The sequence below is a fragment of the Aythya fuligula genome, chromosome 15 (genome assembly GCF_009819795.1).
Source record: "Aythya fuligula isolate bAytFul2 chromosome 15, bAytFul2.pri, whole genome shotgun sequence".
NCBI classification, from domain to species: domain Eukaryota; kingdom Metazoa; phylum Chordata; class Aves; order Anseriformes; family Anatidae; genus Aythya; species Aythya fuligula.
In genome coordinates, this window is record NC_045573.1 from 7849809 (window position 1) to 7876071 (window position 26263).

The window sequence follows — 26263 nt, forward strand, 5'->3', positions numbered from 1 at the left end:
CAGACTGCTGCTGAAGCTAAACTTTTGCAACACTACAAAACAGGCCTCATGTGCTTTGGCATTAAACCTTACACAGCCTTACCAAGCTTACATAAACCTGGGTCTGGCATGGAAGCTGGCAAGACTGTTGAGGATGTGAGCAGAATGCCGCACTAGCTACAACTGTGAAAAGCAGAGGGTCCAAAAACTTCACAGCACTGCACCATGAGAGGAGCATGCCTCTGCACAAACCCATGGTAATACGGAGTAGGACTCTGGTTTCTCCCCACCCCCTTAGCTCCCAATACAGTAAAAACCAAACTGAGAACCACAGTGGCTGAGTCACCAGCACATGACGTTCCAGCTAACTCCCCCACCCTGCACGGAGCACTTCATGCACAGACACCCCAGGTATACCCCATGAAGTCTGCAACACCCCAGTCTGCAGCAAGCAAAAGGGAGGTGGAAACAGAAATATTAAAGCCATCTCGTTTTAATGGGGTATTTGAGAAGTCCTAAACCGGTACTATCACTTGAAGTATTTTAAAATATGCAAACTATTTCAGGACTGTGTGGCTGACCAGGGCCAGATGCTGTCTACGGGGAAGAAGAGCACAGTGTAACAGTGTCATTAGATGGGCAGGGAGGCCTTCCCAAACACTGATGCTAAGGGGTAATTAACTGGCCTCTAACTCCTACCCGTTTCACCCAGAAACCTGTGTCAGTAGGGTAAAAGTTTTGGCAAAGCCTGTGCTAAAGCACTGAGAATAGTTCGTGGGCCAGACTCTGTTTCAGCACGTACACCATGCTGAGCTATTCTGGGCTTTATAAGGATTTAAATTCCAGCCACATGCAGCAATACTGCATGGATAGGCAACAGTGAAACAGCTATTCTGGGAAAGGCACAGAGCGCTATGCTGCTTTTTTCCAAACTACTTAAATTTTAAGTACTCTGCCTCTTTATTGGAATTTATTTCCTTATTAGATTAAGTTTACAGGATTAATAAATCAATTGGAAGTACTTTTCAGCCTTGTTTCCTGTCTGTATGGCAAAACTCAGACACTGCTTGGGTGGGAGAGAAAGAAAGAACCTTATACTAGTTTGCTGAAAGGTTTATTTCTTGAAAGCATGCAGTATTCAGTTAATGCAGTATTTCTGGGAGATTCAGTTAAGGCACTCATTCTGGACATTATTGAAAGGTCTTCAGCCATCTAATTACACATATTCTGTAACACACAAACACAGCCCTTGCAGAAAACATCAGATTCTGTTTCAAGTCAGCACTGAGAGCACAGAGACGTACAGACCTGTAGCGAGTGGCATGTTCTGTCTCAATGTCCTCAAGATGAAATTCTGCCCATGGATCAGGCATGTGCTTAGCCTTCTCAATAGCATGTTTCCAGGTTTCCTGAAGAAGATACAACCTGGCAGGTTATTTACAGAAGACCACCCTGATATTTTACGGTTTCAAGTATAATGAAATAGATCAGAAACATCAGTATCAGGTTTCAGTTCAATTTGCATCATCATAAAGTTATTGAGAACAGAATCTGGTCTAGTATATACCAAATGTAATTTACAAAAACTGTAACTTTCAAACATCTCTAACATATGCCATACATAACAAACAATAAGCCACATGTAAATGACATTAATTCACTTTTGTTGATTTGACGTTTAACTTTCTGTAGCTAACAACATATGCGGGCAGCATAAGCAAAGACTATCAGCAGTAGAGCAGTATGAAGGAGGAAAAAATGTTCTGAGGGCCTTAGGTATTACACACTGTGCTCAGCGTAAGATACAAGAAATTAACATGTTGTAATCTTGATGACTTATGGGCTGAGGCAAACAGTTCTTTCAGATAAAATAACGTACAAAAAAGGGCCAAAAAAAGGAAAACAGAAAAAAACTTAATGCATCTACTATATATGGCGTTTGCATTTTGTTTTAACCTACCCGACTACGGTCAACCACAGAGCCGTGCTTAGAGCGATGCTGTGTGTCATTCTATAGGACGCATGAGAAACATAAAAGTAGGAAAACACATGTGATAAGACAATTTATTGACAAGTAGTCTCCCCTCTCTTTGTTAAATAAAAAAATAACTTTTTTCCACTTAAAAAACACTTTTTGCTTTAATTCCTAATTTAAGTTAATTCTTAGAACATTTGCGAACAAATCTTTTTGGGTAAGCTGATAATTTCTTATTGGCAAATAAAAGTGTCTTGCTTAATAACTAGCTAATTAAACAGAGGCCTGTTTAAAGGCACAGAGCTGGCAGCAACCCATCTGCATTTCATCAGCAGTGGCCCACACTGTCATCAGCTTTGGGGTCTGATAGGTGGATTCTCACCAGACCAGGCTGCAATGGTTTAAGATGCTGTCAGTCCTGGCTGGCTGTGTCACTCTGCATTGGAAGCCACTGTTTCTGTGACTTGAGCAATGCACAGGGCCTTGCCTGCTGCACATCTGAACCTCATGCATCTTATCTGTGATACAAACAAAGATACCAGAGCAGGTCTCGCAAAGCCCAAAGCAGAGGCATGCACTATGTTCTGCTACCCCTGCTGCAGGACTTGAGCTTCCAGCAGAAGCAGCACGATAGCTTAGAAAGGAGGAAACAATTGCAGTTTTAGTCCTTATCAGTTTTTTCTCTGACCATGTGACTCAGAACTCCGATATACTCTGCAAGCCTAGAGGCAGATATTGAATATTCAAGACTAAGCTCCCTGCAGGTCTTAACTTGCTTTAAGCTTTTAACTTGCATAGCATAGCATATATTAAAATCTGACCCCGTGTCTATACTGAACTTCTACTCCTCACTTTCCTTGGGGATATGTACATTTTAATGCTTTTATTAACTAGCTTTGGTAAAAGTCTTACTGCAGACAAAAGTTCCACTTTTATTGGGTTATTTAATATGTTAGCTGACTGAAATAAACCCTCTGGCATCTCTCCAGAAATAAAGCATGCATTAGGCATAGCCAAGATTATAGTCTATCTATTACATAAACAATGTTAATACTTAGAATAATAAATGTATTAATAAAACACAATAAATCTCAGTCTGGAGAAAAACTGAGGGACATGCCAGTTGAGCATGAACAGTGCATACTTCGGATATCTAACCCATACAGTGACCATCAGTTCTGTTTATGAGGCTTCACCTTCTGCAGGTTCTCCTCCCTTTGCATGGCCCTGTCTGTGCAAAGGGAGCAGGGGGGGACAGGACACACTGCCAAGGAAGCGCTAACTATGGCCCTGCGACCTCTCTGCAGTACTGTGCCACTCACTTTAAAAAGGTCAGATGCTGCTTGAGGGCACCATCAGGAGCTACTGCCAGTGTGACACTTCGTGCCCAGGCACATGAGCCAACAAGTTAAAAGTTCCCAAACAAGCAACTATAGCCCAAGGACTTGTCATTACAATTTTATCATTCACAATTTTATTTGTCCAAGTTAAAATACTTGGGGTTTTTAACTTACTTGATTTTGGATTTTGCCAAGTATCTTCCAGCAGGCCTCAATTTAGCTTACAATAAATATAATTTTTTAAATCTCCTAATCAATGTGTTGCTTTTTTAGTAGTTTGATCATAATGGCAGTGAATTTGTCTGGATTCTGCTGCCTTTGCAGGTAAAGATCTCTCACTGAATTAAAAGGGACAGTAAGCAATTCAATGGCAGTGTCAGACTACTGGCTTAATGGAATTAACTGCAGGTGTGGGAAAAAAAAAACTTTTTTTTTTAAATTGAAAAGCATTAGTTAAAAGAAGTGAAGGAGTTAGGGAGCATTTCCCTCTCATGCTGACTAAATAAAAACAAAATGTTACTGAAGGCTGGAGTCAGCACTTACCTTAAAGCTAAACGAGTTTCTAGGAGAAGAGCTGGAACTGTACTGTTCAGTTTTTGCTAAGTTGCTATAATAATTGTCAACTTTGATACTGGCAGACTTGTTAGAAACTGGATCATCGGTTATTGGACAGATATAGTAGTTGTCTTCATCATCACTATCAGCATCAAGATAGTTTCCAGAGTTCACTTTAGTCGATCTACCATTATCAATCCCTTCCATACGAAAAATAAGGTCCTCGTCTGCCATGTTTGCAGGAGGTTGCTTTAAGTCCTGCAATGATTAAAGCAGCCACTATTCCAATGCACATGCAAATGGAGGGAAGAAGCTGGGTAGGAGAGAAAAAAAAAAAAAAAAAAAAAGAATGAGCTATTATTAAAAGAACAAACCATGCATGAAATTGATGTCAGCACGCTCGCAAAAAAAATCAAAATGAAAACACAAACAAATCTCCATATGGCTGTATAAAAATACTCCCTGAGTACCTACACGTGGTTTTGATCTCCTCACTGCTAGATCTGGGTTTCCAGAAGGCACTCAGTTTATAAATTGCTCCAGGATTGAGAAAGTAAGATAACCAAACACAGAATAATACTACAAAGTCTGAGAGACTGCAAACACCACCTGCTGCCTATGGGTGATGTGTGGTAATCTCATCCTCTGTATGTTTTTATTTGTTGTCTCTCAAATGCTGAGTTCCACAACACCAGCCTTAGTAACTTGAGGAAGTTCTGCCTTCAGTACATGGTTTCCCCCAGAGGCAGGACTTCGCACTTCCCTTTACTAAACTTCATGAGATTCCTGCCTGCCCGTTTTTCCTGCCCGCTGAATTTAATGAAGATTTGCCAGTCTTTTAAGTGCTCCCATCACAGCAATCCTTATATGCACTTCCCCATTCACCTGCAACAATCGTTACCAAAATAAGGGCTTCCAAATGATGGTATGGGTAGAAAAGGATAAAAGGAAAGCAGTAATTTATTTAGGGAAGTTGACAAGAACAGATCCCACTATATTTTCTTTATTTAAAAGGTTCAGCTAAATCCAGATGCTTCTATAATCAATAGCAATTGGTATATGGCAAAAAAAAAACAACAACAACAACCACCACCACATTTTGAAGGCTTAAGATGTCCTCCCACCAACTTAAATTTGCCCTAACTATGTGATAGCTTCCCCCTGCTCCAAATGCTTCTACAGCTCCCCACTGCAATATAAACCCATTTCTCTCCAAGGAGGCTATAACCCACATGGGTTATTTTCTTCTAATGATTTGCATTATTTCAACAACCCAGGTAACTGCAGCCAATGGAACAGAAGACAATTTGAAGCACGCTGGATTTCAGACTTTTAAAGACTCTGCAGGGAGAGCACAATCCATCATTGCTGGGGCTGGGAACCAGCCCACAGTCAATTCCCATAATCCAACTCAACATCTGCTTCACACAGGTCAGGCACCAGCTAAAATTACAACTGCTCTATTTCTATCACATGGAGCTGAAATGAAAAAATATTCTTCAGTTAGTGGTTCTCATGATTAACAAAAGAGGTTAGAAGCTCAGCTATTTCGACTTTTTAGTAGCTTCCTCAATTGCAAGAGAACAGAATAGGTAAGGTTTACCTTCTTCTGGCTCCTAGGTCCAAAATTAACTAAGCAATAACAGTTTAAAAAAAAAAATATTAGCCATATAATGCAGGCAGGTCCTGAGTTTTTATTAAAACCTGCTCAACTATTTCTAAACCCAGAAGGTGACGTTTTAGGTATGTATTTCACTGAGGCTTTTTGACACATCAGAGTAAATGATGTTGGGTTAAAAAAAAACATGGGGAGTTCCAGGTTGGTGCCAGAACAGCAGCTCTGCAGAAGTGCCCATCTCACCACAGCTTGTCCAATCACCAACACCACTTCCAGCGAGACAGAACACCAGCGCTGTACAGCCCACGGGTGACAGACGTATTATAAAAAACAGGCAAGTCAAGGGAGTGTTTTTCCTGGAGCTCAGGTTCCACCAGCAGCCATCTCATCATGGGAATGTTCCCAGCAGCCTCCGCCCAAGAAGTGGTGATGATTCAGCAGAAGTCAAACAGAAATAAACTCCAGCAGCCCCGCTCCTTCACACGTTACCAGCTATGTCAACGCAAAGAGGCTTCCATCTTTTGCCACTCGCAGCCCTGGGGCTGCAGGGGTGCCCCCGCTTCCCTGCTGGAAGTCTGGAGGAGATGGGAAGGCACTGCTGGGGAGGCGCAAGAGGGTCTTCAAGCACCCCTTTTTCCTTCAAACTCTTGTGCTTTTCATGCCAAGCCTGCTCATGCTCAAGCCCCCACCTACAGAGGTGTCTAGCTATCGAGGAAAGCACGAACAGCCGGATTGCAGCAAGGCCACAGTTCATCTAACAACAGCTGCTGCAAAGTAAAGAGCAAAGAGACCCGCACAGAACATCAATCTGCCCCTACTTGCATGTTTTTCTAATTGCTGGTAGGGAAGACTTTACACCCATAATTTTTTCATATTTTCTCAAACACTGTTCTCTCCCTCCAGGTTTCAGAGGCACTTCCTGATGTCCCCCGGGGATAACACCTGCTTTTGCCAAAGCTGGTGGCTGTCTGTAACAACGACCCAGACACATCAGCAGCTCAGGCCACACTAAGGAGAATGAATAGACTGAAGTGGAAGTACCTCTGTGCCATGCACTTCTGCCAGTTGTTTCTTTTAGCGAGAGCACAACATACAGCTGATTCCCTCAGCCATACCCTACGTGGAGCTTCCCAGGTCACTCCACAGTTTCCTGGTACGTTATCAGCCAGCCACTGCCGAGCTCTACCAGCAAACGCGACCACGATGGAACTGGCAGCGAGCAGAGTCTGACCCCAGCTCCCTCAAACTCACCAGAATGCAGTGCCCGGGCAGGAGGCCTGAGAGCACCACCCCAGCACAGCCCCTTCCACACGTCCTGTGGCGAGCTGCAGGCAACACCCTCCCAGGAGGGCTGGGCTACTGCTTGATTTTACCAGGCATCCTGCTCCAGAAAAATAACAAAGCAGATTTACAAACCATATCATGGTCCTTAAACTACTATCAGGGCTTAAGGGCATCATTCTCTGTGAAGGAATCAAAAACTGGCAGCACAGGTGCAAGGTTCTACAGCTATTCAGATTAAAGGGAATATTTCCTCTGCCTCCTATATAGCAAGGATTTTCTCCTCCTTTTAGCTATAATTACTCACATCGCTGTGCTGCTTGAAAAGCAGGACAGGATTAGATGAATGCAGTAATCACACAGATCTTCACACAGATTTAGCTGCACTTAAACAAATATTTGCTGGTGCTTCAGATGGATGCTGGGAGCATATTACTGTCAGGTCTGCCTGTTTTATTCTTCATTAGAGGGCAAAAATAAACTATACAAAGCAGCATATCTTGGTTCGTTTCACACAATATATAAACTAAAAACCTTTGTCCCTGGATCTCTGACAACTACAGGGACCTGAGCTTCCCACACATTGCACTTGATCAGCTCCCAGTACTAAGGAAGTCTCAGCCTTCCTGCAGACACTGGCCTAACAAGTATGTGTGTGTTACAAGCCAGAGAAATGAGACAGGAATAATCACAGTCCTTGGAAGAGATGGAAGTCTACCTGGATGCTCTGAAAATGCATGCACTCACCAAGTAAAGGGTTAGTTAGTGTTTTGAAAATTTAGCCCTGGAAGTCTAAGGCCAGGCTGGATGGGGCTTTGAGCAACCTGGTCCGGTGGGAGGTGTCCCTGCCTGTGGCAGGGGTTGGAACCAGACAGTCTTTAAGGTCCCTGCCAACCCACACTTTTCTGTGACTCTACCTTGGCTATGCAATAGCATACAACTCAAAGCAGACACTTCTAAGTGTCTGATCAGCCACTTCATTCCAGGGTAACCTCACCCAACCAGCTCCATCAGGGATTTCCACACAGCTAGCCTAGGAAGGACAACAGCAGAACAAGGTTTTCAGCTTAGTTTCACTGCTGTTCCTCAGCTCTCTGCTCCTCCATCTCGAGGAAACTGTACCAGATAAGTACAACTCCCCAGCAGCGTCCATAGCTGCAGGCCTTACAGCACAGCTACCGACAGATGGTCACGGCAGAAGCGATGACTGAGCGTACGGAGCCTCCTCCAGCACCATGCAGGGCTGGTTACTGCTGTTCTGATGGAGGCAGCACTCCTGCAGCTTAGCACTCCATCTGCCTCGGGCAGCACCAGCTACAGCAAGCCACTGCTGAAGGTCTGAACTCAGCTGGCTTTGCGCTGAAGCAGCTCTGGAGCACTCGTATAATCTTTCTTGCAAAGACCATGTGAGAGCAGTCATTTACGGAATGAGGCGGTAGCCCATTACAGAAGGGGAAGGCATCCTCAGTTGCCCCTGCCATTTTCATTGTGACTGTCTTACCAGAGGCTACCAGGTGCTGGAGAGCAAGGCGTGTGGTTGCCAGCATGCACTAACAGATGTAAAACCATGCTTCAGGCACCAGACTGACTCCAGGCTGTACTGCTGTCCTAGACGAGCATAGTGCCTCTCAGCTGCTGTCCTGCACTCGTTTCTACTACTGCAGTCAAACACACAGCAGCAGAACCACCAGACAGACCCTCAGTGTGTGAGGGGCAGCAGCAATAGGAATGCTGTTTCACACAGCAGAGGTTGCAAGCATTCACGATTTTAGTGATTTGCTGCATAAGTGGAACATCATTGCAGAAATCATTGTGTATTTAAAACTAACAGCGTTGATAAAAACCTCTCAGTTTTCCTTGGAACCATGTTTCTTTTAAAGGACTCATGTTTACTTTGGAAGTGTGTTTACTAAAAATTGTCCTCATGTAACATGCTCTTTAAAACAGAATTCCATAACCAAACCTTAACTACACAAGCACTGCTCTACATCTCGCAGTTTATTTGTTCAGAAGTCCTACAAAAATGCCTGCGCTTCATTCCAAGGCTCATATTCTGTGTTGCTGCCTTACGGCATAAAGCCATGCTATCTAGGAACTCCCGTTGCTATTGCTGCTATGCTTTGATCATTTAGTCCCTAATATCCGTGACAGAAGCTTTCCTTGGGCTAAGCAATAATCACACCACACTGAAACTAGCCCACAAACCTGCATTAGCACACCTAACCTGTAATTTAAACCACCAACTCCACTCTATTTCAAAAACGTGTCCCATTTTTTAAAATCAACCTTGTCCTATGCGATTAAAATTGCAGAAAATTTAAATATAGTCATTTATTAGATCAGTTCATGTCTGTATTAATTTTGGGCTTTTCCAGTGCATGTCTGAAGTGTTTTTCTCTTGACATTATATTCAAGAACCACACTACTAGCAGGGGAAGGTGAGTTGCAAGGACAATATATTATGTTGTCAAACATAGTGCATATGCAAACATAACCAGAGGGGAGATTTCACATCACAGTGCTGGTAATATGCTGCTTATTTTTGTACGGTGTCTGTTGTTATGAAATGCTGCTGGTTTGGCAGGGCCCTTGAGCAAGACACCTCAGCAGCCTCAGCATAGAAACCTGCTTTAATTCATCCTAAAGAGGTGAGGGATGGGAAGGCTCTAGTCACAAAATAAGGGAGGACTGGAGCATCCCCAACTATTTCTTAGGGGCTGTCCCGGCTCAGACACAGTCCTCTGCACTGCTTTAGCACAAGGCAGGGGAACAGAGGCTGCTCGTGGACAGAGGGACTCCAAACTTCTTTTGTAGGGTCAGCATTAAAGCAAGAATATCCATCTCCTCTCCCAGGTATAATACCAAGTTCTTTTGGTTTAACACCACATCAGCTACAGCCACCAAGCAGGATACCTGTAACAGCAACAGGCAGGCTTTTTGGAAATAGAATTTGCTATTTTTAGATTAACATTATTTTAAATTACCAATTTGAAATTTAACCTAAGCAACTCTAAAAGCTGCACACCTTACACAGAATGGTTGTTGTTGATCATTAGGAACCACAGACAAAGCCATGCAACGCGTTCCAGAACAACCCCACTGGTACGTTGGTGTCCTGCAGCACAGCACAGAACTGCTGCACTTCCAAAGCATGTCCCTGATCCCTGCGAACCGAACGCCTACTGCCACCTGCACTGTGCACCAACAAGAAAACAGGTTCAGCGAGTCAAGGTAAGAGCTCCAATAAGAAAAACAAGATTAATTTCTTTTTAAAAGATGGCTCAACTCACCAGGTACCTTTGACAAACCTGGTGTCACCAATCACAGACCTCCTAACGAGGAGCCCCTGCTCCAGGGCCTTCCAGTGTGTGACCACTGCACAGGCAGTACTACAGCCTGCATCCAGCTGCGAGCCCAGCTGGGACAAGGCACTGCATCAAAGTCTTGGACAGCAATGGTGCAAAATTCACTGAGCGAGCGGGCGAGTCCATGTGCGGCAGTTCAGAGTGCAAAGCCCCTGAGACTCAGGCCCCTGAGGCACACCACAGCTCCCAGCACCCAAGGGGTTGTTGGCACTGAGGTGACTCCTGACTGCAGCCCAGGCTCCTGCCAAGCACACGAGCCAACACTACTGTGAGGCCAGCCAAAACACTGGAACACAAAAGGACAGGAAGGGAACTTGCAAGTTACCATCAACATTTCCATCAACAGCTTTGTTATTTCACTTGGCGTTCAGTTCTCCGCTTCAAACACACCGAGCAACCACCTATTAACGCTGTTTCCCGTGAGCAGCGCTCAGCGCCCCAAGCCGTTTGCCAGCCGCACGCTGTGGCGGCCGGACCCCCAGAGTCCACCCCGCAGAGCTCCCTGGGGGCGTATCGCGACAAAACTGCTGTCCCCAGGCGAAAAGGAAGGGGCGAAGACACGAAGATACCGGACTACCGCTTCCAGGCCACCGCGACGCGAGCACTCACCTTGTAACGACTCCACCCGGCCACGAAGCTGCTCCTTTTCTAACGCCGGCTGCTCTCGCTCCCTCAAACCGCCCGCTTCGCCTCACCCGGCCCCCAAAAGCACCCACCGGGACCCGCAGCCCCGCTCGGCTCGGAGCGCTCCCGCTACCACCCCACCGCCGCCCGGCCCCGCGCAGCCGCCCTGTGAGGGCAGGCAGGAGGCGGGAAGCGGGGCCGCCCCTCGCTGACAGGAGCCTTCCGCCCGCCCCGCCTCAGCGCCCCGGGCGGGCACACGGTGCCCGCCCGTCTCTGCCTTGAAGGAACCGCAGCCAAACTGACGGGAGAAGTCTACCAGATGGCTTTTTTGTTTGTTTGTTTTTGTGAGAAAAATGATGAAAAACTGAGGAGAAATTATGCGAAAATGATGAGAAATAGATGAGAAATCCCAGATTGGCACCGTTAGGTGGTAGAGGCAGGGGGATCCTGAGCCTGAAGGGAGCTGGAGGGAAGGCAGCTGTGCTGGGAACCAGCGCTTGACCAGGAACCGCCACAGCTGATGACAGGAGTGGCTTCCCATCCCCTTCATTTCAGTTTCCTCAGAGTTTTGGAGCCAAAAGGTGGATTCCACGGAACAGAGCCCCTGGGCTGGCCCCCCCAACACCAAGTCCCTCAGGGGAGCTGCTGTGGGGGCTCCACACACATAGGGTCAAGTCAAATAGCACAGCATGCAATTTCCCTATAAGAAATAACACAATTACACTCCAGATTTCAAAATCCAAAGACCTCAAACCTCCTCAAAGTTTCTTTCCTAAAGCATTCACTTTCTGGGTTGAAAACGTCCATGGCTAAACTTTTCTTCAAGCCAGAATTTGGGGAGATTTTAAACAAGACTCTTCCTTTCATGGGTTATACAGAAATTAACATAAATAGGTTCTGGCTCAATTGTATTCCTTGGCAACCTGCTGAGAGACTTTCACTCTTGTTGAATCTTGTATTCATGTAAATAATCCTCATTAGTGCTATTTAGCAAGTGTTTTAGCTATTTGTTATTTAGCAAATAACACTGCAAAAACAAGGGGAGGCTACATAACCAAGACCAGCCGATGTCAGCATGCTCATTGCAACAGACCAAGAGCCTTTGGTGGCATCCCAGGCAGGAGGAATGCGCAGCCATTGCTGCTTGGTGGGCCTGGCAGTCAAGATCACCTTCAGGGGAAAAACTGCTGTTATTTCATCAGCAACACGCACAGCAGATTCCCTGACTCTCTGCCACGCACTACCGACCACCCAAATTACTTACATCAATTAAACCGCAGCTTAATGCAGGGACTGGAAGAAGCAGCAAGTGTCTGCAGCAACACTGTCAGCTGTTTGGGAGCACCTGCAGTTCTGGCAATGGTCTCCAGCGCTGTGCTGCGGGTGCAGGTTTGTGCAAGGACATAAAGCAGAGAGTAGCCTGAGCTGTTTTATGCCACATCCTGTGAGCACTGCACTGGTCCAGGAGGAGGGTGGGCTCACCAGATTAATTGTGAAGGCCTGGTTGAGGCCAGATGCTGCATTCCCACTACATGAAAATGTGTGGTAATGGTTTAAAAAAGGTCACCAGCTGCTGCCGTAGGGCACTGATAACAGCCAAGTACTGCTTACTGATGTGATGTATGAGCACAACTAAACAAGTCACAGCAATAACTGTCTCTCAACACTAAATTTTAAATACAGAACATCATTTTGGGACCCAGTGGCGTATGGCTGTACTATGCTGTACAGCTGCATGAAGAGTGTTCTGCTAGGCTAGGAAGATAGTTGGGTTCCATTAGCTCAAGCTACAAGTTTTTCATAATTTTAAATAAGCCGTCTCTGATACCCTGGGGCCAGGCTGCACTGCTTTCCAGGCTTAAGTCTAGGGCTCCTCTTCTCTATAGCAAACAATCAGTGATGACAAAAAAAAAAAAAAAAAAAAAAAGATGAAACACGAAAGCAAAGCCTACATTAAAATTAGCCCACAAACGCTACATCCCCTGGGCTTAGTTTTCTGTTGGGATGTTTCATAATACACCCTTAACACGGTTCTGTTCAGAGACTGCCATTTCAGTGAACAGCAGCTCCCAAACACTTCCAGAGCAATGTTGTTCTGTGCCCACCTGACGATCCAGGTGAAACACCGCCCGTACCTCCCTCCCCTGCTGCCTCAGAGGCCGCGCTGCCCCCGGTCACGAAGCCGCTGCTCGGGGGCGCAGCACCAGGCCCGCTGCTCCCAGCTGTGCCCCGGGGCTCCCACACCGCCGCAGCCCGCCCGCCTCCCGCCCTCCTCCGCCAGCTCAGGGCTCGGGGCAGGCGGCTCCGGGGCCACGTCTGCAGCCGCCGGGTGCCGGCGGGGAAGCGGCGCCACCTGCCGGGTGCGGGCCGGGCCGCCCCCTCCAGCCGCCGGGCCTGCAGCGGGGACAGGGGGCGGGTGGTGGCGCCGCCCCCCGCGGCCCCGAGCCGGCGATAGCATCGCCGGAGCGCCTGGGGGCGGTACCCGTGGAGATCCCCGGGGAGGGGAAGAGTGGAGAGGGGAGCGGGCACCGGGCGGGGGCTCCGGGGGGCGCCGCGGTAGCTCGGGGCTGAGGCGGGCGGAATGAGGGGCTGTGGGGGGGAAAATGGCGGCGCCGCCCCGCTGAAAGAGGCCCGGCGGGCGGCTGAGCACGCAGGCGGTAGCGTGGCCGAGTGGTCTAAGGCGCTGGATTTAGGCTCCAGTCATTTCGATGGCGTGGGTTCGAATCCCACCGCTGCCAAGAAGTTTTGGCCCCGCCGCGGCGGTGGCTCCTTTTCGCGGCCTGGCGGCGCCTGAGGCAGGCGGGCAGCCCCTGCTGTCAGGGGGCAGAAAGCCGCGGGGACAGCGACCGCCCCCCGTGCGGCCCCCGGCCTCCCAAGAGAGTGGGAAATGGTGAGGTGCTGCCTGCTCCTGCCTCCCGCCCGGCCGTGCCCCGCAGCCTGCGCTCCTCAGGTCTCCTTACCCCTCCTGCCTCTGCTTTTGCCTCCTTCCCCCAGCGCTACAGGTGGGAAGGTGCAGGGAAGGCGATTCCTGGGACAAAGCGGGCAGCAGGAGAGGCAGGTGGCAGCAGAGCCCTCCCCAGCCGTGCTGTGGTGAAGGCACACTTCAGCTGCGTGGTAGCTCGAGAAGCACGTTGTTAATTTTCACAGCTACAGGGATTTGATCGGTACGACTGCTGCCCATTACAAATTACCTGCAAAACCGTAGTTGTGCCTAAAGTTTAGCTGCTAAGTGACTAAACTTTGTTGTATAGCTATCGCGGTAAAGGAAGCAGTACAACGATTAGTGCAACCCTTAGTGGCAGATTCCTTTACAGCAACATAAATTATCTAATGTAGAATAATTAATAACTTTTAACTAAAATATGCACGGTTTTGACTCATGAAAACTCATACCTGCAAGTATCTGATAGGCTTTTGCCCTCTCAGCAGGTCCTGCTGCTGGTCCCTGCACCCCACAGCAGGATGGCAAGGTCTGCAGCAGCGTTCACAGAGGCACAGCACCAAGTTCAGCAGAGTTTCAAGTGCACTTTTATTTTCCTTCATGTACAGTGATACAGCTAATTCACAAAATAAATTCACACAGTGTGAACTTCCCCTGTTCAGCTGGCTTGTGTTATTTACAGTAATATGTTCTCATTGTTGGTCCCTTTGTGTGTTCCTCAGTTCCCTAAGGTAATGAGCGTGGCAGCAGCTGTAGTCAGCCTTCCTCTATATTTTAGCCATTTTTCTTCATTGGTGAAGCACTGAAGACTGGTTGAAGTTTCTGTTCCTTTTGCAGGTCCTCATGCACTTCAGCATTCAAATTGAAAATATTTTTGGTGTGAAATACATAGATTCAACCATCTTGACTCCAGTGTGTTTCAGTGATGATCTTTGGCCATAATTGTTTACAGTATTTTAATTTCTTAAGTACAGCTACTTACAGGCTACAATTATTATTTTTGTAGGATCTAAAATAACTGCCTGCTTATTGCATTGGGGGCAGTACGTATTGTGGAGATCGAGATGATCCACGGGTAGCAGTACTGTGACTGAGTACGTGCAGTTTATGCATGTCAGTGTTTTGTTTCCTTAAAAAAATGCAAAACTGAAAGGTCATCAAATCTCAGAGAAAGAAAGATCAAACTTAAACTAACAATTAACAAAAGCAAGACTTTGAGGAAGATGTGATCATTCTGGGCCTCTGGTCTTGTTTTAATGTAATGGTCCACAGAATCAGCAAACACAAACTTCTCTGGGCTGTACCCTAGCTGATTCCGTGCCTTGTCTATTCGAAATGTATGAGTTATGGAAATATTCTGCACCTGTAGGGCAAAAGAGACAACATACAAAGGTATGAATACACAGGAAGTTCAAACAAAGTCTGTAAATGGTAACAAAGACCCAGTTAGAGAAAATGTAAAATTCAAAAAATACATACATTTTATATATATATATATATATACATATACATATATATATATATATATATATACATATCAAAATCCGATTGAAATGTCACATTGTCTTTACTATTGTTCACTCAAGAGAAGTTTGAAAGCCCTAAGAGGCAGGGAAGGCTGCAAAGCACAATATTCTACTCTTGAAAACATCCACAAAAACTGTTCTGCACACTTGTTTATCTATCTAAGGATGCAGGTAAAAGCCATCTCTTAGGAGCCTAAAGATCTTCAAAGATCAGGTCCCGACTGACCAGCCAAAGCCATACAGGATGTTGGGCCTTGGAAGGAAGGAACTGATGAAGCAGCCTCTCCCAAATTGCAAGCCTATGCTCTTATCTTCTCAAAAAATACGGTGATGAGTATAAAATAATTGCCTAAAATGTACCTGATGCATACATTTGCCCTGGAATCTGGAAGCAGAAGATGTACTGGGTGGATTTTACTTCCTGCTGACTTAATCTCAAATTGTGCCTCAGTATTCACATGGTGTGTATGCATCCTGTGGGAATAAGGGGAGCTTACAAACAACAACTTTACCTCATTTCTGGTCAGCAGGGGGGACAGTTCAACAAATGGTTTCAGCATCAGATGAAGATACTCCATTATCATGGCTGCATAACAAAAGATTTCTACTTGAGGTAAGAATAATAAGTTGCTGTGCCATTATGATTTTGGTCTATCTCAACAGCAAAAGGAAATCACATGTCTAACAGCTCAAGGCACCATTACTATCATCAACAGGACTACTTGCTTACAAGGAGTTGGATCTTTAATCAGCCTGTCTTAGGGTGATTGCGTAAAAAGGGTTTGGAGGGTTGGTGACAGAGCTAGTATAAAGATCTTCAGACTTCATAAAAACATGAGAAAAACAAATTATTCTGGATTGGATTCTTTTTTTCTTCCATTTGGGTTTTGATTTTGGGGGAGCATGGGGTACAGGAGTACAATAAATTAACCCCTGCAGGCAGAGCAGATCTTCTTTAACATATTTCATGAAGTCATTGATTATTACATTCAATGTTTTACATTTATACCATTTAATCCAAAAACTTATACATTTAGTAAGTCTTACAAAACAAAAACCCTGCTATTTTAATAGCACTTAAATAACAGATCATTCTCGTTTTAACACAGTGCATAGAGCTGAACTTCACTGATGCACGCTAGATGAGGTCGCAGCATATTTTATACATGAAAATTAAAATTGTAGTCACATTAAGAAAAAAAACAAACAACATTGTAATTTGGAGCAGTGGTGCTCTGGGCAGGACAGAGAAATGTTGGTAAAGTATTTTTACCTGATATATAAACCAAGGAAGTAGGAATACGTATCCAGGGCTTACTACAACCTAAACGTTCAAACTGAAAGAGATTTAAAAAAAAAAAGTGAAAAAAAAAATAAAAACAGAAACCTCAAACAAATTTTAAAGTTTCAGTCCAAAAGATATTTATGGAAGCATTTACTAATAAAACAGAAAAGTTAATAATTGCTATTAGTATTTGTTTTCATTTTCTAGGGTATTCTAGTTAAATGTCACTTGAAGACTCTGTAATTTTCAAGTGGCAGTCTTAAAAAAGTATAAAAAATGGATTATAATAATTGACCTAAATGTCATAGCATGCTGACACCTTATATAACCTTGAGACATATTTATAGTTTTGAGCCCATCATTAACGGCAAAATGATCTTTTGAAAATATTTTATCTTACAGATTAATAATAATTTTATTTTTTTTTTGTCCATGTTAAAACAGCCACTGTTAACATCTGAATGCCCAAGAAATTAGGATAATGGCTGTTATAATGAGGATGCTGGCTTAGATGGTCCTTTCATCTCAGTAAAGACAGTTGCTTTTATGTAATATTTTAGGTAGGCTTTGTTAGAGCATTAATCAAACTGAACTTCAAGCAGGAACTAAACACACATTCATAGCAGAACTCTGACACCGAAAGGAAACGTACCAAATACATCATATGCACACAAAAGCCAGAGTTTTATATAGTCAAATAAGTTAATATATTTGGAGATAAATCATATATTGTACGTACAAGTGGAGTTAACCATTCAAAAAGGTTGAATTTTTCACCGTCATTAATGAAATACACCTGACCACTCTGTTAAAGAGGTAAAGAAGAGACAGGTTAGTAAAAATAATACTTCATATGTGTTGACTTCACTCCTTATAAATAGCTTAAAAATTATGCAAAATCTTTTCTAATCTTTCCAATGTGCTTTTAAGGGTAGTGCTTCTAGGTCAGATAAAAAATGTGTTTACAAGGAGGAAAATGGTTGCAACTGCTTCTAAAATCAATGTACGTAAATGAAATGTGCTGACAGCTTTTATTTATGTATGGTATAGGAAGAATTGATTATTGCAGCTTAGAATATTAAGCCTGGACCTATATGTGGAAACAGGGATAAATTTGCCTGAATATCCAATTTTATTTCCAATATCAAATATTCTTTGCCCATCTTCCACAAATGGCAAATATGAAAATGCAAAGGTGGAGATGTTCTTGAGGAACTGAGTATTCCATCTCCTAACAAACTGCAAAGCCAGTGCTGCCACAGCCCAAATTATTCATGGCACGTTTGTCAATAAAAATAAAGACAGCACAAGCTAGAGGACACCACCACAAACATGAAGTACTATTACTACAGTAGCCACTGTAGTACAGGATAGAGCAGTAGGATCCTCTGTCAAATGAAAACTGTGGTGTTTTTATTTACTTACAGCTATGTAGTTCTTTTCAGGGGTGAGAGCTTCAGCAGCTAGAATTTGAGCTTGTACAAGATTCTCTGCATGCACCCAGTTCATTTTAGCAGAAGGATCCCCAAACTTGAAGCTAAGTAGCCCTCTCTCAATGTTCTTCTGTAGACATAAAACAAATGTGAAACCAAAGAAAGATGAGTTTTAAAATGTAAAGTGTCTTGTCCAGGTAAACATACTGTTTGTCTATACTTTGAAAAAATACATAAGTCAATTAAAAAAATCAAAAGAAGTACAGTTTAAGAAGCAATGGAAGCAAATTACTCTAAGAGATAGTTAGGTTGTCTAGTAGGGAAATGCTTCTGATAGCTAAGAACTAATCTATATTGCCTACAGGGGATCAGATTCTCCATCAACGAATGTGTAAGAACAGATTAGACAAATATTTGTTAGAATCAGTCAAGGTATATTTGGTTTTGCATGTGAGAGAAGGACTAGATAACCTCTCAGGGCCCCCCTTAGTCCTCACTTTCCTATAATTCTGTTTCTTTTATCTGAGAAGCACATAAATGATTTCATAAAAAATCACTTATATGTGTAAAATTGATTTTGTTCCAAAAATCCCTCAGTAGTGTGATATGCCCCATTGGATAACAGAAAATTATTCTGGGTAGGTAGAAGCCATTCTGCCTGAATGTACTAGTGTGTGCCTTTCCTCCAAAAACCAATTACATGGTCTCAGGTGTCCAGAAATAAATTAATGTCTATCTCAAGTAGATAATGCTTCCATAGCAGGGCTGAATTGGATATAAGAGCAGCACTGCAAATTTTCTATTTCCTATATTCAGTCCATAGAGAAACACAATGTCTTTTTCCAGACTTACTTATCTATCATTTTGCCTGAACCCTATCTTTTGAATACAATACATCTCGAATTTAGAAAAAGTAAGTCTGTTCTAAGGATAATATTTTATTGAAAGGTAAAATGTAGTTCTGAATGGCTCAAAAGTATTCACAAAATTGGATCAAATCTAACAAATAGCTTTGCCTGGGAAAAAAATGGAAGGTAATACGAGGTGTCACATTTTTTATTTAGTGGATGTTGTAGAAGCTACAAAATGTGACAGTTAAATACAATACCTTACACTGGGCTCACAATAAATAAGCTTAGAATTTTAAATGAAATTAACAAAAGACAGTATTTATTTGAGGGGCTAAAGAAAGCATCTTAGGTTTACCTTAAATGGCACATGACATTTTAAAATATGGTTTTATTTAGAAGATGATAAAGTATATTTCAGTTAATTTTAACACAATTCCCCACCTCAGACACAAAAGAAAAAATATTTTTTATGTGGTAAGCTTGAACTATTCTCAAAGCTGTGCATAACTTTATATTTTGCTGATCCTTTAAAATAACTGACTCATATAACTCTACAGAGATCATATTCTAAACACTGTACTATTCCTACAATTTAAAAAACAGCAAGTGAAAAACAGCAAAACATGAGCTCCTCAGCTGTTTGCCCTTTAGTAACATATTGTACTGGAGGGTGCATCTGACACCTTAACTTGTTTCTTTGGACAGTGAAAGCTGTTAATAACTGAGACAAGAAAAATAAGATATTTGTTATATCTCTTTTCATAAGTATTTTAAACCACTTGGTATAAGTTGCATGCAAATACACATTCGGAATATCATAGATTGGTCTGAATTTTATAATTATAGTAAGCATTACATTGTAAAGCTGGATTTACATGTATTTATATTAAAAGTATGTTTTTAAATGTACTATGCATTCTTTACAGATGAAAGAGATTGTCTGATAAAAAAGTTATTTTCAACAGACAATCAAACTGTTAAATAAGCAGGTCAGTAAATCTGTAACACATGTAAGTGATGTTGGTATATATTATAGAAATTTCTGCTGACTAAAAATTAAAATACATACTGCTAGCCTTGGCAGGTGTCTTTGCTCTTCTGGTCCATAGATGCCTGGTGGGCGAAGAACACAAGTATAGAGTATTCCACCTCCTAGAAGAATTGATAAAACCATCCTTAAGTGACTTTCAAATGATTACAATATCAATTGCATGAACTAAAGAATGCTGTAGCAGAACTTACTCTGAAATAAATTAAACTCACCAGCTTAAAAAATACTACATACCAAAAGGTACTGAATTAGTAGTAGAATATTAACTTGGCAGAATCAGAACATGCAAAATATCAAGATGGGATTCAGAAAAATCCTGCCAGCTAGACTCCATGCCAGGGGGCTGGAGTAGATGAACTTTAAAGATCCCTTCCAACCCAAACCATTCTATGAATATTCAAAGCACTGGCATAGTCAAATTCCTAAAAATTACTAGGTATTTCCAAACCTTTTACTAACCAGTCCTTTGTCTCTGTGCCAAAGCAGCCAATGAGTGTGCCAACTGTGCTGATGAGTTTGCTGATGTAAGCATGTCATTGGTAAAAAAGTGAAATGAAACCAATCCCATACAAAATTATTGAAGAGAAACAGTGTCTCACTAGCTGTGCAAGATAGAGCTGAATGGCTCTCAACAGTAGGCACATCCTGCTCCCACTAGAACTAGAACTTAGTAACTTCGGTAAGAGAAAGTAAGGACCATCGTGAAAATCCAGTCACTTCCGAAGTGCATCTGTTGACTGGTTCATCATCTGCTAATAACTGTTCTCAATAGTAGAAAACAAGCAAAATACTCAATCATGCTGATGGCACAGGATCAAAACGGGATGTTTGGAACAGTGACTGATTAAAAACTCACTGAATCATTTTAATCCTTCGCACAGGTAAACTAGTGTAAGCTTCTAATTTAATTGAGAAATGCAGAACAGAATATTCCTTCTAAAATTAAGAGTGACTTTGATGTGTTGAGCTGCTGGGAAAAGAGGAAATAAGGAAAAAGAACTTTATTCGTTGAACAGAATAATTCCATTGGTGTGAAACGCTCATCAATGACTTAAAAACTCTTTATAGCTCTGTGAGTATCAAGTGAAGAAAGGCTTTTCTGTAAGTTGTCTACAGCTAAATTTAGCTCAGTATCACTTGGTCACATGGAATCATGTTGCACTTTACATTAATTTGTTTTGCAATGACAGTTACAGTATCTCATAGGTGAGTTTAAGTATTCAAGTGTATTGAGGCTTCCTCAACATGGAAAACTTTGGAAAGCACTAATAAATAATTCCAGGCTGTAGTATCAGGTGCCTTATTCAGATTTTAATATATAACTATATGGAAGGAGGGGAACAATTTAATCAGCATTCATGTTTTACTTAAGTTGGATAATACTATGACATTAAACACTTGTAATAGTTTAATTTGTACCTATCTTTGTCTTTTTGATTAAGATGCTGAATTTATTGCTGCCATGTCAAAGTCTTAAGTTGACACTGTGGGGGTTACAATTAAAAGTTATTTTTAAGAAATAATCGTTCAGTTTGGGAGACGGGTAGGTAATTTGATTTCATAACTGCTGGACAATCTTGTTCACTGAAGGACCGATACTGGATACAGGATGTTAGAAAAGGACAAGAAAAAAAGGTGTAAATTCCAGTATGAGTTTATGCTAACACAAAAGTACCTGCTAGTGGAGTTCCATTAGCTGCTAGTACCATTTGTTCTGCAATTGATTTGGTTCTGGAATAATGATCAACATGCTACAGAGAAAAAGCAAATATGTTTGTATGTATTCTTAAAATGACAGAGAGAGGCATTGCTTCTCCACTCACTTAGCAGATGGTAACAAACACCACAAAAATACAGAAATTTTTAGGTATTGGCTTAGGATAAAATACAAGCATATTGCAAAGGCAAGCAAGTAGTTTTGCTTATGCAAATCCAGTTAATTAATTTCAGTCCATTTGAGAAGTAATGAATATATGTATGCTTTGAATGCTGCCAAGAAGGTAATTGATCACTACTTCGTAATCTGGATTTGTTTTTCAAAGACATCATGATTAGTCTGAATTCTCCAGTTCACTTTCTTGTGGCACTCCCAGAGAAAATATTATTCAACATATTATTCAAAATATTTTTCAGTATTTTCTTTACCCATCTCTGCTTCTCAAAAGACTGTAAACTAGCAGATGGAGAGAGGAGGGACATAAAAATCAACCATATACACAAAGCAACCAGAAGTACTACTTTTTAATTAAATGCAATAAAACCATATAAAAACAGGCTGCTTTTCTATATCTGTACTATGTTGAATATAAATTATCTTCAGTAAGGGAGAAACAGACAAATCATATAAATAATAAATGGCCAAAGAGGCACCAAGTGATATAACACAATCCCTATGTCCAGGTGGAATTTCACTAATGTGAATGGGACACTGTATGAGTTATTTTCCAAAATAAAGAGCCTGATAGAAAAAAATAAATACGTACTGCAATATGTATAAAACTGTGATGTGTTAAGGTTGTGAAGAGCATTTACAGAGTATAAAGTGCTTTGCTTTTTCTTTTTTCTTTCTTGGCATTGGATTATGGCATCAGGCAAAACATGGTCATGAAAATTCCAGGCTTTTTCAGAAAGAAAGTAAACAAAAAGGAAACTTGAGAAAATAATACAACCAAAATACCTTTTCTATGGGAAAATATGGCACAGTTTCCTCATCACCATCTTCAATAGGAAGCCCTCCAAACACGACATTTACTGTACTGGTGTATATCAATCTGCTGATGTTCCTTTGTTTGCAGGCTGTGGCAATATATAAAGTAAATTAGTTTAGTGGAAACTTTAACAGTATGGAAAAAAAAACAAAACTGTATGCACTGGCAATGCACCTTTTCTGAGAAACTGTCAAATCTTAGAAGAGCAAATCCATCCATTTCATGATTGGGTAATTTAAAATGCAAAGCATATGGAAGATATAAATTAAATAGAAAATATCAGTTCAGAACCAAGTGCTTTATAATCATTTGCTGTATCCTAATTTGGATACCGTAAACTAACATTGTGCCTTGGGGATGGCTGCTACCAGCCTAGTGAGATGGGCTGTCAGCCTTATCAGGTAGGTGGCTAGAAGACTTTCTGTTTAAAGATCTGCCCACTACCTGTGTACAAGCTATTGGACAACAGTGAGGTTTAATGCTATAAAGTTTAATGCTACATGTGGAAGTTGTTAATGTTTGACATGCGTACAGATTCTGCCATCAGGTTAAACATGATTGTGAGCAGCTGAAGTAGTTGAACTACAGTGCTGGCCCTCATGTCATACCCCATAGCAGAATCAGGTATTAAAGAAAAAAAAAAACACAAAACACAAATCATTGCCCTGTTTTCTCAGTTTCTGCCAAAACTGTGAAGCATTTGGTAAAAAATAGTGTCTGCCAACTAGTTTTTTTCTAAGTGGTATGATATTTTGATAAGTTATACCAACACCCAATGGCAAGGTTAGATACCTACCATCAATGATGAACCTTGTTCCATTAATGTTTACAGTTTCAATCTCTTCTCTGTGCAACTAGGAAAATGAAGAAATTGTGCATCTTTGAATAACACATTTTAAATTCAATAGGTTAATGTTGCAAGTGTCCACAGTATCCACAGATAAAGGTAATGAGTGCTTTGGTTTTTAAAAAAAAAAATTTAGATGACTGTCTTAGACTTCCAGAAATCAAATCATCATTTCTAAGCTACACTTGTATTTTTCTTGTATTTTTACAGACTAGCTTGCTTGAAGCAAAGAGAATCATGGTGCTTCTGAACTCATATTTCCAATGATTATACAACAGGAACAATATGTTAATTATCCATGTTTCAGCAGCACTTCACTGACCAGTTGGCTCTATCCAAAGCAATTCCAAGTACACACTGCCCAGTTGCAAACATCTTTTAATAAGCTATTCTATCCAGCAAAGGCAGTTACTGAAGTTAATTTTATTAAATAAGGTAAGAAGGGGTGTATGAATTGTAACTTCAATCATAAAAAATTGTCGTTCAGAGTCTGACATCAAGTGTATTTTTTTACTTACCAATGGTAAAAAATTAAGACTTCAAATACAACACTTATTACAATTGAGTTATATAAATAAACAGTTACAATCAAAAGTTATATATAAAGTATAGGTTTCATTCTTCAGTGACTTTACACTTACGAGTTCCATTGCAAAGGTTTAGGAAAGGTTGGAGGGAGCCTGTCTCCCTTGTCTGTCCTTTTGTCCTCCCAATATTTCAGCAATTCTCATGGCCATTTCCAACTCAAATGCCCTCCCTGGCTACTGTTAGTGCCTCTAGTAGTAAGGAAATAATTTCACAACTAAGAAAAGAGTACTGTAAGGAGACTATTTGTAGCTAGCACATCAGCTTGCACCGAGCAATTCACTGAAACAGCATGGGAATGGATTCAGGTTCTCAGGATAATCCAAAGAGAAAAAGTCTAACATGCAGTGTTACAGCATCAAACCTCTCATCCTCAGTGTGAGCAGTCACACAGAAAGGTACAAAACTATTTGAACTCACTTGCTCTCTTCCTGACATTCCATATGAAGCTACATGAAACACGCAGTCAGCCCCTTCACAGGCTGCAAATAAGGCATCGTAATCCCTGACATCTGCCTGTAATACATAGGAAAAGATACTTGGAATTGAAATCAAAACTGTAGGTTAGCATTTGTCATATAGTAGTTTAGTATAGAAAGAATCTATATATATAACTGTACCCACTGTATATTCTGGGACTGAAAATTAGATCCATTTCAGTACTTGCTGATAATTATATATTTCTTATGTAGAACTCACAGGACTTTAAAAGCCTTCATTAAGCCTCATAATATCCCTATGAATTACGGAAGTGTTCTATTAATTTTACAGGTGAATAAACTAAGGTCCAGGTGAGGGAAGTGACTTGATCCTTCAGAGACAGGAGATGAAGCAGGTACTCTGCTACACATTACAGATTTCATTGCTTTCCTTATTTCAGATGCATATTAAAATCCAGCTCACAAAGAGTCATATGGGATATTCAGTTTTAAAAGTTCTTGAAATTTGCAATGATTTGCAATTTGCTATTTGGATTCTGTGAAAACTAGTAAGACATTATGGAAAAGGCATATGGAACTAACTGTTATGAAAATGTGTTTTATCATACCTGGATACACACTACTCCATCAGGAATTTCCCAGATAGGCTTGTTTATGTCATACAGAACAACAGAAGCTCCTGAGCTGGCAAGAGCACATCCCAGCCTGTATCCAAAATAGCCTCCGCCTCCTGTCACCACCGCTCTCATATTTTTTTCATTCTGTGCTCCAGCATTTCCTTTCACTTTAGCATTAGGAGGTTGGTGCCAGGGTTTTGTTCTCCCAATCAGGATAAATTTTCTGTCAGTGAAATAATGTCTTCTATTACCAGACACATGTACCAATTTCTTCTCCATTGTAAAAATTGCTCCATAGTGCTCCTGGATGCAGACAATTCCAGGGAGTTTCATGTTAACAAGCTCTACTCAACAGCAGCAGTGTCTTACTTTAATGCAACCTGTTCAAAAGAGATAAAGACAAAGCAAAACACTAGCTACAAAATTTCCAGACTCCAAAGATTTCTCTTGCAGGACCAATTTATATTTCCCGTTCTGGTGTTGTAGCTTAAAGCTGGCCTTTAGGGGTCGCATGTGATGCAGAGTTGTACCTGGACTTGAAATCTTGAGTGTCAGGAAAACACTAAACAAATTGCATTGAAGTTTCTATACTCGAAAAACAAGCAAACAAGACCAAGTGAAACAGCAGAACAAAACTTCCTCTGGGGCAAAATAAAACTTTAATGCTTCTTTTACTTGTCCCTGGTTTATTACAAAGACATCTGGGAAAAGTGATGTTTTCAACCCCATTCTAAGGAGCAGCTGAATGTCAATTAAAAATATACTACGTTTTTATTACTGGTGGTGGTTGAAGTTGAGTATTTCATATGGAAAGAAGAATGCCTAGCACTCATTTTCCGTCTTTAGGAGGTGAATTGGAGAACAAGTCTATCAAATCCCTTGCTTTTTGTCGGAACTGAAGTGCAATAATTGCTACGAGACAGAAAAGAAAAAAAAGAAGAAAAAAAAAAAAAAAAAAAAGGTCTATGAGTGTATTAGTCAAAAAGTAGTAGCTAATCATTTATTTTTAAAAAACGAGTGTTCTTTCCCATTCATAAAGCAACAGCCAGGGGTTCATCACTGACAGACACCACATTTCAGAGGCTACAAGTCCTGATTACCGGCGTTACCCCATCCCCGCGCTGTGCCTCGATAAAACATTAAAAGCCATCTGAGCTCCCGGCGGCATTCTCCGCATCTCACTTGCAAATTCGCCAGGGCAGGCAGGCGGCGAGGGCAAGGCTGTGCCACGGAAACTCCTGC

The 26263-nt window shown here is 41.8% G+C and overlaps 2 protein-coding genes and 1 non-coding gene across 5 annotated transcripts in view; 1 reads left to right on the forward strand and 2 right to left on the reverse strand.

The window, feature by feature from the left end:
- Window positions 1-10849, reverse strand: part of EEF2K (eukaryotic elongation factor 2 kinase) — a 28049-nt gene extending 17200 nt beyond the window's left edge. For 2 of the 3 annotated variants that reach the window (XM_032197634.1, XM_032197632.1), the window contains exons 1-4: window positions 10723-10849; window positions 3838-4162; window positions 1940-1990; window positions 1288-1388 (exon numbers count right to left, since the gene is read on the reverse strand). In XM_032197634.1, coding sequence (XP_032053525.1) covers window positions 1288-1388; window positions 1940-1990; window positions 3838-4083 — 398 coding nt within the window. In that variant the 5' untranslated portion in view covers window positions 4084-4162; window positions 10723-10849. The remainder of the gene's footprint in view (window positions 1-1287; window positions 1389-1939; window positions 1991-3837; window positions 4163-10722) is intronic. The other variant, XM_032197633.1, reaches the window with a different exon arrangement.
- A 2544-nt stretch (window positions 10850-13393) lies between these two features.
- Window positions 13394-13475, forward strand: TRNAL-UAG. The gene has a single exon. It is a non-coding gene; the product is annotated as a tRNA-Leu (tRNA).
- Window positions 13476-14792: 1317 nt separating this feature from the next.
- On the reverse strand, window positions 14793-25354 carry LOC116495476 (putative short-chain dehydrogenase/reductase family 42E member 2). Its single transcript, XM_032197955.1, has 11 exons — window positions 25013-25354; window positions 24385-24480; window positions 23329-23386; window positions 22502-22620; window positions 21500-21575; window positions 19843-19925; window positions 17915-18052; window positions 17229-17294; window positions 16478-16541; window positions 15717-15790; window positions 14793-15041 (listed from the first exon to the last, which is right to left on the reverse strand). Exons 1-11 carry the CDS (start codon window positions 25352-25354, stop codon window positions 14793-14795), a joined length of 1365 nt encoding a protein of 454 aa, XP_032053846.1.
- Window positions 25355-26263: the final 909 nt, after the last annotated feature.